Source organism: Tetrao urogallus (genome assembly GCF_951394365.1).
Source record: "Tetrao urogallus genome assembly, chromosome: 7".
Classification (NCBI taxonomy): Eukaryota; Metazoa; Chordata; class Aves; order Galliformes; family Phasianidae; genus Tetrao; species Tetrao urogallus.
Window position 1 is genome coordinate 3,383,882 of NC_136820.1, and position 12,542 is coordinate 3,396,423.

Consider the following 12,542-nt stretch of genomic DNA (forward strand, 5'->3'; position numbering starts at 1 on the left):
TAGATATGAAGACAGAATCCTAGCTTGGGAAGGGAGATGTTTAGTTGTGAGGCACTGGAAATAGAAAGCAAAAGGTTTGGGTTTTTGTTTAGGAAGGGCACCAAGAATTCTCTGTCTTCATCTCTGCATCATTCTTCTGTCTTCATCTCTTCATCATTGCTCTGTCTTCATCTGAAGCAGTGAGAATTGGTTGTAGCAGCAGGAGTCAAAATTAAAATGGTAGTTAGAGCATTGCAGCAGGCAGTGAGTTTTCTTACTTGGTCTGTTGGGTACCACTGCTATTGTGAGGCAGGAGATGTTGGCATTTATCTGTGAAGTTGACACTTTTTGGATTAGTCCAAGCTCTTTGAGGAGCATGATTGATTTGACTCATGTTTCCTTTGACTCATGTTGTCACTTCATTACCAGAATGATTAAATTCTTATCTTGAACCTACTTGGTGGGTGACCACAAATTTGATGCTGTCCTGGTATAACAAAAATACTCCATTTTCAGTGCACTAGACAAGTAGTTCAAATGCCAGTTCTTTCACAGATGGTAGAAAGAGAAAAGAAGAAATATATTTACTTGAGAAAAAAAAAAGCTTGAACTTGGAAGACAGTTCTAGGAACTACAGAGGGGAGAAAAACAATTAAATAGGGTACAGTGGTACACGGTTCCATTTCATTCTGAATTATGGAAGCATCTAAGTAGTCTCTTGTTGTCAAGCTTCACTTAATTACACAGACCTTTGCATTTATACTTTTCCCTATAAGACCCATCAAGTCAATACTACTTATCTGTTTGCAAAGGGAGTGACAGCCATGCTGTATGTTGCAGCTAATAACTGCACGTTACACTAGAGGGTCCCTAACAGGTGATACAGATAATGCTTCCATATGAACAGTTTCCCCGGTGTGTTAGTGCTGGAATTCCAGTATTAGACTCTGAGCTGCATTAATAATTACCTGTTCTGCATTTCTATGGGACAAGTTAGTGCTCCAGCCTCAGCATCAGCTTTCTGCTAAAGCGGAGGGATTTATTTGATTTTGGTATCAAGTTAGTACACTGTTTTGACCTTTCTATTAAAGATGTATTGTGTTTATATCCTGTATGTGACATGATGGAAAAATCATACTCTTCTGTTCTGCCTGGAAAGCTGTGAATGAATGAGCCTCCCAATAGGTCGTCTGATTCCAGCTTACGTGCAGACAACATGGCCATTAATTTCTGAGTGGAAACAATTTTTCTGATGCATAAACTAGTAAAGACAAACCTTGTTTTGTATGGTGTTAGTATTTGAAAGTTTTAACAGGTTTTTTAACTCTTTCAACCTATGGTGACTGTGCTATAAATGTCTTAAGTCCAGTACTAAGACATACCTAAATACTGTTCTTTAATAAAATAAGACCAAAAATATGTATTCTGAGAAATCAGTGTTGCTGAAAATGCTTAATGCTTCTGTAAACGTCTGTAAGGGCTGTGACTGCAGACAGCAGATGCTCCTGAAATACTGAGCCTCCTTATCTCACTGGGTACCCATGTCTCTACCAGCTACATAGTACTGAGCACATAGTAAGAGCAGACAGTAGAAAAGAGCATCTGACAAGCAGTACTGACTCTGTGCTATAATGTTCAAAATAAGAAATCGTTGCTTGGAGAGAGCTCTGCTGATTTTTCTAGTAAGAGATGTTTCAGGTGGTCAGCACACCCCACCACTCATATGTAAAGACTGCCTGGATTGCTTGACAGACTTTTGGGAATCTGCATATTGAGTTTGGCCAGGTGAGCTAGGAACTCTTGATTTCTGTTGCTGGCATCTGGTGAGAAAGGTCTGCTGTTCTCAAACAACCAGACCATGAGAAATTTGCTATTATGTACACTATCAAGATACCTCCCTGGACTTTTCTTGCATATTATGATACTCTGACTCATTTTACTGCGTCATGTAAAACAAATAAAACAAATTATGAAGTAATAAGTGAAGCTGCAGTGCTGCCTTTGGAAATCTCATTTCAGAGGAATACAGCATCTGCAAAATTACATCTATTTTTCATTCTCCTTCACAATGCTTCATCTCTATTAGTGAAAGTGATGGCTTTAATGAAGAAATTTCAGGCTGTGGTTTCAGAGCCACCACATGCCTTCATCTGATAGACCAAAAAAAGGGGAAAGATTGTATCAGTAAGGGGGAAAATTAAATGTGTAGAAAACTTAGAAATTGCATTGAATATGCACAATCTTAAAATCGGTGTTTTTTATGAGCTGTATGTGATGGTTTGCAAGGGATGCAAAGCCATCAATGCAGGATTTTCATTCTGTGATCAATAGTTATTCTGTTAGGTGATAAAAGTACATGACCTTTACTAATGGGGAGCTTACTGTTGCAAAAGGTGCAGAGCAGAAGCACGTTTTGCAGGATTCTCAGGACCTGAGATTTCTTATGCAAATTTGTATTTGTTTATTTGTTGTTGTTGTTGTTGTTTTTAATAGAAAGGCGTAATTTTGTTACCACTGCAATTGAGAGGTTTGCTTTCGAATTCAATGAAAGCTGGCCCTTGTCTGTGGGTGCTTTAATGTCATGTGTCATACAATATTTGCTGATGAAGGAAATTTCATGTGGCTCTATGTAGCCTATATATTTGAACAGCTTTGTGACTTATTAATAAGAATTAATAAGGCTTATGGAGACCCATGTTCAAGGTTATTCTTTTGAATGAATTGCCAGAATTTGCAGCAGCACTTATTGCGCAATATTTGCATCATGTTTTACTGCTTCTTGACTTCTTCTTCAACATTCTCTTAAGCAGTGGTTGCTGATGACTCGTAACACTAGCAAAGCCCAAAGGATCTCACAGTGATTTAGGACAGCAGGAGTAGAATATAGGCAGTGTTTGAGTAATCTGTGGCCATTGCATGCCATTTGTTGTAAACTATGCTTACTGTAGAATAACTCCTAGTGATACAAGTGTGTATGAGTAAGTACAGGGCTTTTAATGGAATTAAAGGCAGGCAACGGAATTAAAGGCAGACAACGGAGTTCAGAATGTTCATGTTCAGCTGAACCATGATGAAGAATCTAGTTGCTGAACCTACTTCCAATTCTCTTCACAAGTTAAGAGGCTATAAAAGCATTCATGCTAGAGAACATACAAATTGGAAAGATAATTCCTGTACCTTTGCATGACTCCAGAGCACAAGTATCTTCCCAGAAGGAGAATGACATGTATGAAAAGAGAGCTGCTTCTTCTTTCTGTTGTGTGCTTACAGATACCCATCTTCAGATCTTCCCATGAGAAACTCAGTCATCTCCTTTCTTCCCTGTCAGTGTTGAATTCTGCCACCTCTCTGCCTCCCTTTTTAGCATGGAAAGTAGAGAAAAGATTGCCTCCGCAGTGCGTTAGGATGTTGCAGTGTTACATAGGACAATAAAATGTGCTGCTACTTGTGAGGATGGTACTTTTTACTAACCAATATGAAGATGTATGTGTGTATATTTTCATAAGGGACTCAATATCAAGATACCACTGCTCTTAAAACTTACTCTTTGTTGTGTTGTAAACCATTAAATCTGAGGCTTAATTCCCTGATTGCTGCAACTGGTACCTGTCTGACCCCTTCCTTGATGTGCAACTCCAGTCCTGAAGCAAGGGAAGGGTTTGCCTTTCCTTGAAGCACCGAAAGTAGTCCTAAACCAAAGGCAGATGAGTGGGCTAGGCACTCCTGTGCTTTTACCATCACTCTACATCTTCTCTAACATCATCCTGATGGATCTTTTCCCATGTTCGGAATTTAACTGATTAATGAATTTAGGCTTAAAAAGTTTTGCTAGAGATAAAATGAAAGCTGCCTTCATTTCTTAAAATCCATAAGTGCCTTTTTCTGATCTAGTATTTCCAAGGCTGTAAAACATGTGCTCTCTTCTTCTGGTATAATGCATGCTAGGGACATTTGATTCTCAGATGTAAAGGCCTTCAATTCCCTGTAGACAGGGACAGGCAAGTGAGTTTGGCACATATAACCTGTGTGTTGCAATGTGTGTGCAGTCTGTGCAAGTGAGTATTTTTTGACCGAGACCAAGATGATCTCTTTCAATCTGAGTTTGTTATGATTCTCTGCCTCTGAATGCCCTGACCATTGCTATAATTCCTTTACTGACATCAGAGATCTTTTGGCGTCAGTGGAGTTACAACAGTTCATACCAGTTGAGACTCTGCCTCCTGATGTATTCACACACACATCCTTTTGAGGTCTAACTCTCACATGAAAAACATGAGAAAATTTCCCAAACCATCGCTCATATTTTGCAGCTGATTCCATATGGCGTAGCTGTATGTGAGAAAATGTGAGGGATGATGTTCTTATAGATTCTGAGCACTTAAATGAGCACTTTTAAGGATACTGGTAGGTAATAATCACAGAGGGTTTCCAAAATCTTCAGGCTTTTGAGAGTGTCCTGGAGAGCAGCTTTGTAGCAATGAAGTTATGTGCAATAGTTTAGTACAGATTTTACTGTAAATCCTATGAGTTGTGAAGTCCAAATTGTGATACAGTCAGAGATAAAGTAAAGCAGTTTGTTTTCTCCCCTTTAGTTTTGAGTTTTTAAAGGACTATTGCTATAAGGTAAAGAAAGAGCCTTTTGATGCATTTACCAAAGGAACATTTGAGACTTCACAGCAAACTGCTGGAGCCAAACTAAATGTAATTACTAGCACTACTGGCTTTTTTAGGAGATACACACTTGCAAAGTATTACAGCATTTGGAATACTGTTCAAAAAATAATAAGCAATGCATGTAAGGGCGTGGACTTTCTATACATCTAGTGTGGCCTCATTTTGAGTGGCTTCAAAAGGGAGTACAGTATTCATGGTTATACTTCTTTGTCCTTCTGAGGACATTAGCCAGGTTGACATGAACTAGGCTGTAGCTGTAAAATGTATCTGTTGTTCTTTGATTGGATTTCTTCTCCATCCAAGTGACTGATAAAACCAAAGCAGAAATTTTAGCATAGAGAGTACATTTTGTGGTCTGTTAGTTGATCTTACATGCTTACATCATGTAGCACCATTCATCGGGAAGCTCATGGAATTGCTCTTTTTTGGTAAGTCTGTATGCGTGTAAAATGTAACTGAAACTTGTTTGCAATAACATAACTGTAATGTCTTTTTTACTTACTAGTTGTCTTTCTTGTCTGTTTTTCTTTTCCAGGCAGAGGGTTCCAGGCTCCAGAGAGAGCTGAGAGGATATTTAGCAGCCATCAAAGGTGATTTTTTATGTTCTATGTCGTTTTCATAAAGCAAATTTGATAAAAAGTGAGATAAATATTCTTATTTAAAATGTACAAAGACAAGGACAAGTACAGCTGCTTTAGTCATTAATAATCCACTTTTCTGTTTTGGATCTGGCATGGGCTGTTTAATCTGTTGATAGAGTTTCTGCTTCTTCTGATGACAACTCATGTGCATACATAGCCTTGCACGCATGGCTTACCCTCAACTGTCCTCTGTGTGCAGATCTGCTGCCCAGAGCCCCAACAAAATCTGTGCATTACTCATCTTTTAAATGCTATAAAACAAAATACTCCATGCAAGGCAAGAGATCCCTCGCAGGTTTCCAGGTTTCCTTACATTTCCTGGTGTTACTATTTGGATGATAGGTCTTCTCTTTCTGAAATCGTGTTCTCTAAGATGTTGTGATTTCTTGTTAGCTTCTGAATGATGGATCTATTTATTTTTTTTCAAAATAATTTTTTAAAATTGAAAATAGGATATGATCCCTTAATAATAAACATCCAAGTAGCAGAAGCTCAGTGATTAAATATCAGAGAATATGTAAAGAGCTGTTTAAATCCTAGTGGATGCTCATAAATCCAGCATATCAATTTAGTACTACATACAGCAATTATTCTCTGTCATCACTAATTTTCAGAGGAGATGGAGGCAAGGTCCTAAATGAAAGGAAATAAGAGTTTGTGACGTTTGTAGATTCATTAATAACTTCTTGAGATAAATAAAGAAAATCTGTATGCATACATATTTTTAGCCTGACTCCTGTCCTGCAGGAAAAATGTTATAAACCAGTTCTGACATCTCTGAAAGCCATTAACAAGCAGATAACTCCTTTCGATGGGAAGTGTAGGAGAGCAAAGCAGTAGCTTAAATCTTTGATTTTCTATTACTTGCTGTATGGTCTGGAAAAGGGAAATCCTGTACCAGACAGGAGGTAATTCTCCTTGTAGGGATTTGCACAGTGCTTGGGGTTTTTTTGGTGGAAGGAGGTTGAGAGGAATTTCAACATTCTTCATTTATTTGGGACCCATTGGACACTGACTTTATATTCTAATTTTTCAGTCATTCCATTCCCCACACACATTATCAGATGTATGCATAGCCAGAAGCAGTGTGATGAGGCTGTTTGGCCAGATGGCTTCTCTGTCATGTAGGCTGACTGTTTACATGCTGCTTTGATTTCTGTGTTGGTGACAACAACCCTCCTCCCCATGTTTCACTTTCTTTCCCTCTGACTCTCTTCTTATCCTCACACTTTGTGCATTAGTGACCCTTTTGCTGGCTTACTATCAAGTGGGCTATTCTTTCCACTGAGTTTTACTTTGAACTTCATGTGAAGTTTTTCACTGTGCAAATTTTGCCTTTTTATCTGTGCTTTTCTGTTCCCCATCTTTCTCTTTTCACAGCCTGCAAGTCCATATTTAAAAACGTCTTTCTCCCTGGGAACGTAAAGTGTTTGCTAACGCCTTGTTATCTTTCTGTCCTAAAAAAGACCCAGTCATAAGCAGCTCATAAAGCCTAAAAATATTTTTCTCCAAAACCAACAAGCTACTGGTGATCATCTTTGGCACGTATGCTGGAAACTGGGACAACAGCTCAGGGCAGCACTCCTTGATACACAGCTCTGAGGCATCCTCAAAGCTGATGAGCTCAGCAGTGGTGAAAACCCCTCCAGATTTTGGGTGGCAGAGATCATCAGAAAATGTCTACAATTGCTATTCTTTCTAGTACAGGCACCATCAGAAATTTTGAGGTGTCTACTCTGAAAAGCTTAGGAACCTCCACTACAGATATTCAGGTTCTGAGTGGTATTTCAGTATAAAGGACATCTGGGCTTTGAAAGTACACTGTGAGCAGGAGTTCATTTTGCAGGGAAGAAGGTTGATTATATAAATGCATTTGATATCTTTGTGTGCTTACAGATGGAAGAAAAGCTCACTTTATAGGGTTCGTTTTAGAGTGTTTCAAGGAATGGCAAAATAGCTAACCTTTCTCCAATTAAATGCATTTTATGAAGCTGGAATGTTGTCAGCTCTAGTAAAAATTGCCATTTTGCAGCACGACTTTTGAGTGGATATTGGAAGCTAAAAGTATAAGATCTGTCCAAAATTTAAGCTAAGGAGCCTTCTTAGAGCCCTTTACCCCTTTGTTCTAATATAGCATCTTCTGAGGTTTATTAGCACACATTCTTAAAGAGAATTTTTGCTGCATTCAGACTCCATCCCTAATTCTGATGTGCTTCTTAGCCTCAGTTCAGTCTTGCCTTTGCTACTTGTTACTTAAGGACCCAGTGGAAGCATATAATGAAGCTGTTGTGAATCTGAGTGGTTTATATGTGCTACTTTATTTAACCTGCATGGTAGTTTCATGTCTGCTGCGCATCAGTTGTGTTTGTACTGACAAAGCTGTGTGCTACTTCCCATAGCTGTAGTCATCTCATGCCTCAGTCTTTGCCTCTTCCTATCTCCTTGGCAACGTGCATCTGGATTCTCTACCATGATACTTTTTTGTGCTTTTTAGAGCTGTAGGAGATTTAAAAGGTTTTACAGGCCTGTAGTTAAAGAAACCCTAAATCAGCCTCCCAGTTTCTACCATAAGCTCTTTGCTAGTACAAGCACAGATGAGTAGATATACCCCGGGATTTGCCTGAAGGGAACAAGCTGACAGAGGGGGAAAGGAATCCTGCTTCATAAAATAGAGTATTTTTCAAGTAGCTTGATGTAGTGTAAAGTAGTAACCGGTTCATAGGAAGAGAAATGGAGATTCTGAAGGGCTGTAAGCAATTTTACTGCCTATTTGTCAGTCTGTGGCTGACAGAATCACAGATATCCTTCAGACAAATAAATCTTAAAATCACTTTTTTTTCCTGAGAAGCAGTAAAACAATTCATCATCTTTCTGCGACATTTAGCAATGAATTATGAAGTGATTGAGTTGTTCTAGAAAAAATTATAATGAGAAATGGGCAAAAATGAATGCAACTCATGTGGCAAGACCATTTCCTTGGAGAACCTTACATGAAGTTCTCTTCTCCACTCAAACGATAAAGTATTAAAATATAAAGCCAGAATAAGGTGCTTTGTTTAGTTAGGAAAATGGAATTTTCTCCTTAATTCTGCCTAGATTTCCCTGCCAGGACATGAGGAGATAACACAGTATATAGGTCCTGAAATTAGCATGGGTTCCAGGCCAATCTCAGTCTTCATGGGAGCTTGAGTACCTTGGAACTGTGATAGGAAAGAGTCACCTGTTCTCTTCCACCCCTAGGGCACTGTGATGGGAACACCTATACATACATCCTCTGAGGATCCCTACTGCATATCGTGCCTCTAGGAGTCCAGGAACAGAGGCTCTTTCCCAAAGAAAGAGAGAATATTTCACACGAGTGTCTCAAACTTCAGTAACGGAATTATTTAGCATCATTTTTTCCTGAATGATTCGATTATTTCTGGTTAATAAGTGATTTAATTATCAAGAAGTGGTACTTAATGAAACAGTTGATATTAAGTATAAAATTCCAAATGTTCACCAGCAGTAAAAAATATTTTCACATTTCATAGTGCCTTCATGACTTGCTCTAAACAATTTATCTTTCTCAGTGACAGCAGCTGAAAACAGCAGAGAGAGACAGCCTGCAGTCTATGGATGACACTAATCCTCTTAACTTTAGTGGTGATTAATACATAAAAGGTATCTGTGTGTAAGAAATATTCAATGTGAAAGTCAGCCAAAATGAAAAAATCTTTGAACATTGTAAGTTTATACCTGTAGGCACCAAAACAGAATGAGAAGGCACTGAGTTAGTACTTATCCCTGCATTCCTTTGAGATATAGCAGTAAGCATAGTATAGATTTAGTAGGAAAATAGTAGCCTGGGTGGTTTTGTCCTTTGGGAATTTCATATTGAAGCTTTCTGACCTAGGGAGCCAAATGTTATTATGTGCATCTTCTTCACACTGCAGCTGGGTTTGTCTGATGCTTTTTGCAGGGAATATGCTTGACTGAAAGACTGCAGATTCCCAGAAGTGAAGGAAATATAGAAGTTGGTGTAAGCTGATGTCCCTCAAGAAAGGGCTGTTAAGTGTCTTTTACTTGCTCTCTTAAGAGATACGTGCTCCAGTTCTGTAGTATTGAACAAATAATGAAGTATTTAACAACGTCTGTGTATGTACAGGTGCTCTACGCAAGGCAAGCCCATGACTGAGCTGAATGCAGATTGCAGGAGAGATTAGGGGAAAGCTGTGCTAGCAGGCTGCCACCAGAATGTAAGCTGCAGATTTAGAGTGCAGCGTCCTGAAGGGCAGAAGTTCAGGTATCAGAAAGGATCAGGTGTGAGCAGGGATGTGCAGACCTTCCTAGTTTGTGTGTTTGCCCTGAGTGGGCAGAGCACAGCCCTCCTAAGTATGGCGATACTGTGCTGGTTTTGCCTCACCTCCTGAATTGGTTAATTCCTAGTGACATTAAAGAAAAAATTTTGAGTGCTCCCTGCAAAAAAATATGTCATCTGTATTTTAGTGTAATCTGCCATACTAAAGAGAAAAAAACAAAACAAACAAGCAAACCAAAAAAAACACCTCTATTCAGTAATTCTTTCTGAGCACGTGACAAATTATTCTTAATGTTTACCACAAAGAAGAGAAGGGAGAAATGTGTCTTAAACCCTTATGCTGTACATTCTTCAAGCTAAGTTCTGTCATGCAGAAGCACCCCCACCAAAACCCCTGAAAAAAATTAGATATTCCAGTTTGGCAGAGCACCATTTGATCAAGGGGTGAAAATCTGTACCATCTGAACTCATGGTTCCCTTTCTTTGTAAGTATTCTCTCCCCTCCCCTCTCTTGAGGGACAGCTGTTTACTTGCAACTTTTTCCATACTCTTTTTTCCTACCATTTCTACATTAGGAAGTGTGCAGTCTTGCATTTACTTTCCTCTCATATCTTGAATGTGTGTTTTGGAGTGCTTGTTGGAATAGCAACTGACAGTGTCCAAACTGCTCCTCTAGACATACAAGTTCCAAGTGAATTATCTTCTGCTCCTAAATATTTATTCATGAAGAAAGCAGAGCTATTGATGCTAAATCTTGCCACTTAGCAGTTTAATCTGAAAATCGGATTAAAAAACTGCTGTTGCAGTTGGACTTGATGATCTTTAAGTTCTTTCCCAACCTGAGCAAGCAATTCTATGAATCACACTACAGATATTTTCAAGAAAGCACAGATGTGCTGCACCAAGCAGACTTTGAGTAATTTTTAGTTTTTGATTAAAGGTAATGCTAAGATAAAAATTTACAGGCTGCCCAGAGAGGTTGTGGGGTCTTTGAATGAAGACATTCAAAACCCAGCTGGACACGTTCCTGGATGACCTAATCTTGGTGTTCCTTCTCCAGCAGGGGGATTGGACTAGATGATCTTTTGAGGTCCTTTCCAAACCCTGACATTCTGTGAAAAATGTTTAGTAGTCACTGTTTAGATTTTGCAAAGAAGTTGAAAAAAAAATGTCATTTTGAAGTTACTGATCCTGAACTTAGTGTCTTATATGAGATCAGATACAGCAGTTCCCATGAATCTCTACCATTTAATCACCCAACCCTGGAAGTGCTTCATCTTGCACGCAGGCAGGCATGGACTCATTGTGGATAAGCTAGGAAACTATTCTGTAGGATGGAAGAGCTGAGAATAATCAGACATGCTGCTATTTGTTTGGCTTCTCTGTGATGGTCTTTTAAGTCAGTATTAAATGTCTTTAGGGACAGGACAACCCTCTGTGTTGTTTTCATGTTCCAATAGATTTATTGCAGAACAGCAAATGAAATTCCTAATCTAATAGGATTTTTTTCATGCATAAATATGGGATAATTCTGGTATGAAGGAGATTTCTCACTAGCCTGAGTGAGCTGATTGATCATAAAGGCTTTGTTTCAGCTCTTGAAAATTGCATTCTAAACATGCCAGAGGCAATAGTATAGTGAGTACACATAGATTAAAATGAACCTATTTATCAACTATTTCCTGTAGTTTGCACCTACATATTCCTTTTTCTGTTTAATTACAGGGATGCAAGATGCCTCAAAAAAGCTTACCGAGTCTCTCCATGAAGTGTATGAGCCAGACTGGTACGGACGAGAAGATGTGAAAATGATTGGTGAGGTAAGATATGTAGAAAGATGAAAGAAGTAGTGTTTCGACTGCAAATCGATTCGTCTGAGCTATCAAGGAGAAGAATACATCTGCAATTTCCCTTACTTCTATACTGTGTGAGAAATCAAATTTTCTAAGCATAGAAATTATCGGTCTTGTGAAGTGTACCTCCTGCTGACTAGGAGCCCTGTTTGCATTGCCAGTTTTACAAAGTGGTTGGCAAAAGCTCCTTCTGAGATCAGCATTACTATGACCAGAATTGGTCCTCAGAGCATCTGATGGAGCAATTTGTGCCACTCTCTATAGCCTTGTCTAGCTTCCTCCAGTGATTAGAGAAATAATTCTTTTCTAGAAGACATGGGAGAGTCTAACTTGAGGTACTCTCAATTGCTTAAGTAAAAATCCTTAATTCTGAGGGAATTCTGTCAGCAGAAGTGCTGGTGGTGACAAGAAAGTGCTAAACATTACCAATGTAACTTTAAATCAGGTGATGTTCAGGTGTGCAAGGCCTGCTGGATAATATGATAAACAAGAAACTGGAAGATAAAGCAGTCTTCCCAAATCAGCTGAATGTTTGCTTTCTTCTCTGTGGCTGCTTTCTTCTACCTTTCCCTGCTGCTGAAGGCATGACATATTTTTGATTTTAAAAGCACTCAAAGTCCAAATGTGTAAGAAGAGATACCACGCCACTTATGTCCTCTTAGGTTAAATGGCTGGATGATTTGCTGCTGCATCTTGCTGTAGCTCTTCACTGTGTGCCTGCAGACTATTAGATTTTGCACTTGGAAATTTGTAATCGCACATGCGAGGACCAAAATTTTGTGTTGTCTCTAGTAAGCATAAGGATAAATGACGGATGTATCATCTTAATAAGGGACTCATGTGGGCAATATTACAAAATTGTTGCTTCTGGTTTTCTCCCAGTATGGTCACAAGTGTAAATTTATGCATCTCTCAACCTGGAATAAGAATGGATTATTTGTACAGTCCGAGATATAAATGATTATTCAAAGAGGGGTCCATCAAAGTGACCTAGTACTGCCTGGCAGGAAAGATGGGCTCTTGAGCAATGTTTTTGGTCCCATTAGCTTTCAGAAAACCTCCATGATCCTAATATGTCTAACATGCATATCAACA

The 12,542-nt window shown here is 38.9% G+C and overlaps 1 protein-coding gene across 1 annotated transcript in view; it reads left to right on the forward strand.

Annotated features, from left to right (window-relative positions):
- The window catches only part of AMPH (amphiphysin), a gene marked incomplete at both ends in the record, with an annotated part of 102,152 nt that overhangs the window by 49,745 nt on the left and 39,865 nt on the right, over window positions 1–12,542 (forward strand). The window contains 2 exons of the mRNA XM_079538207.1: window positions 5,189–5,243; window positions 11,320–11,414. Coding sequence (XP_079394333.1) covers window positions 5,189–5,243; window positions 11,320–11,414 — 150 coding nt within the window. The remainder of the gene's footprint in view (window positions 1–5,188; window positions 5,244–11,319; window positions 11,415–12,542) is intronic.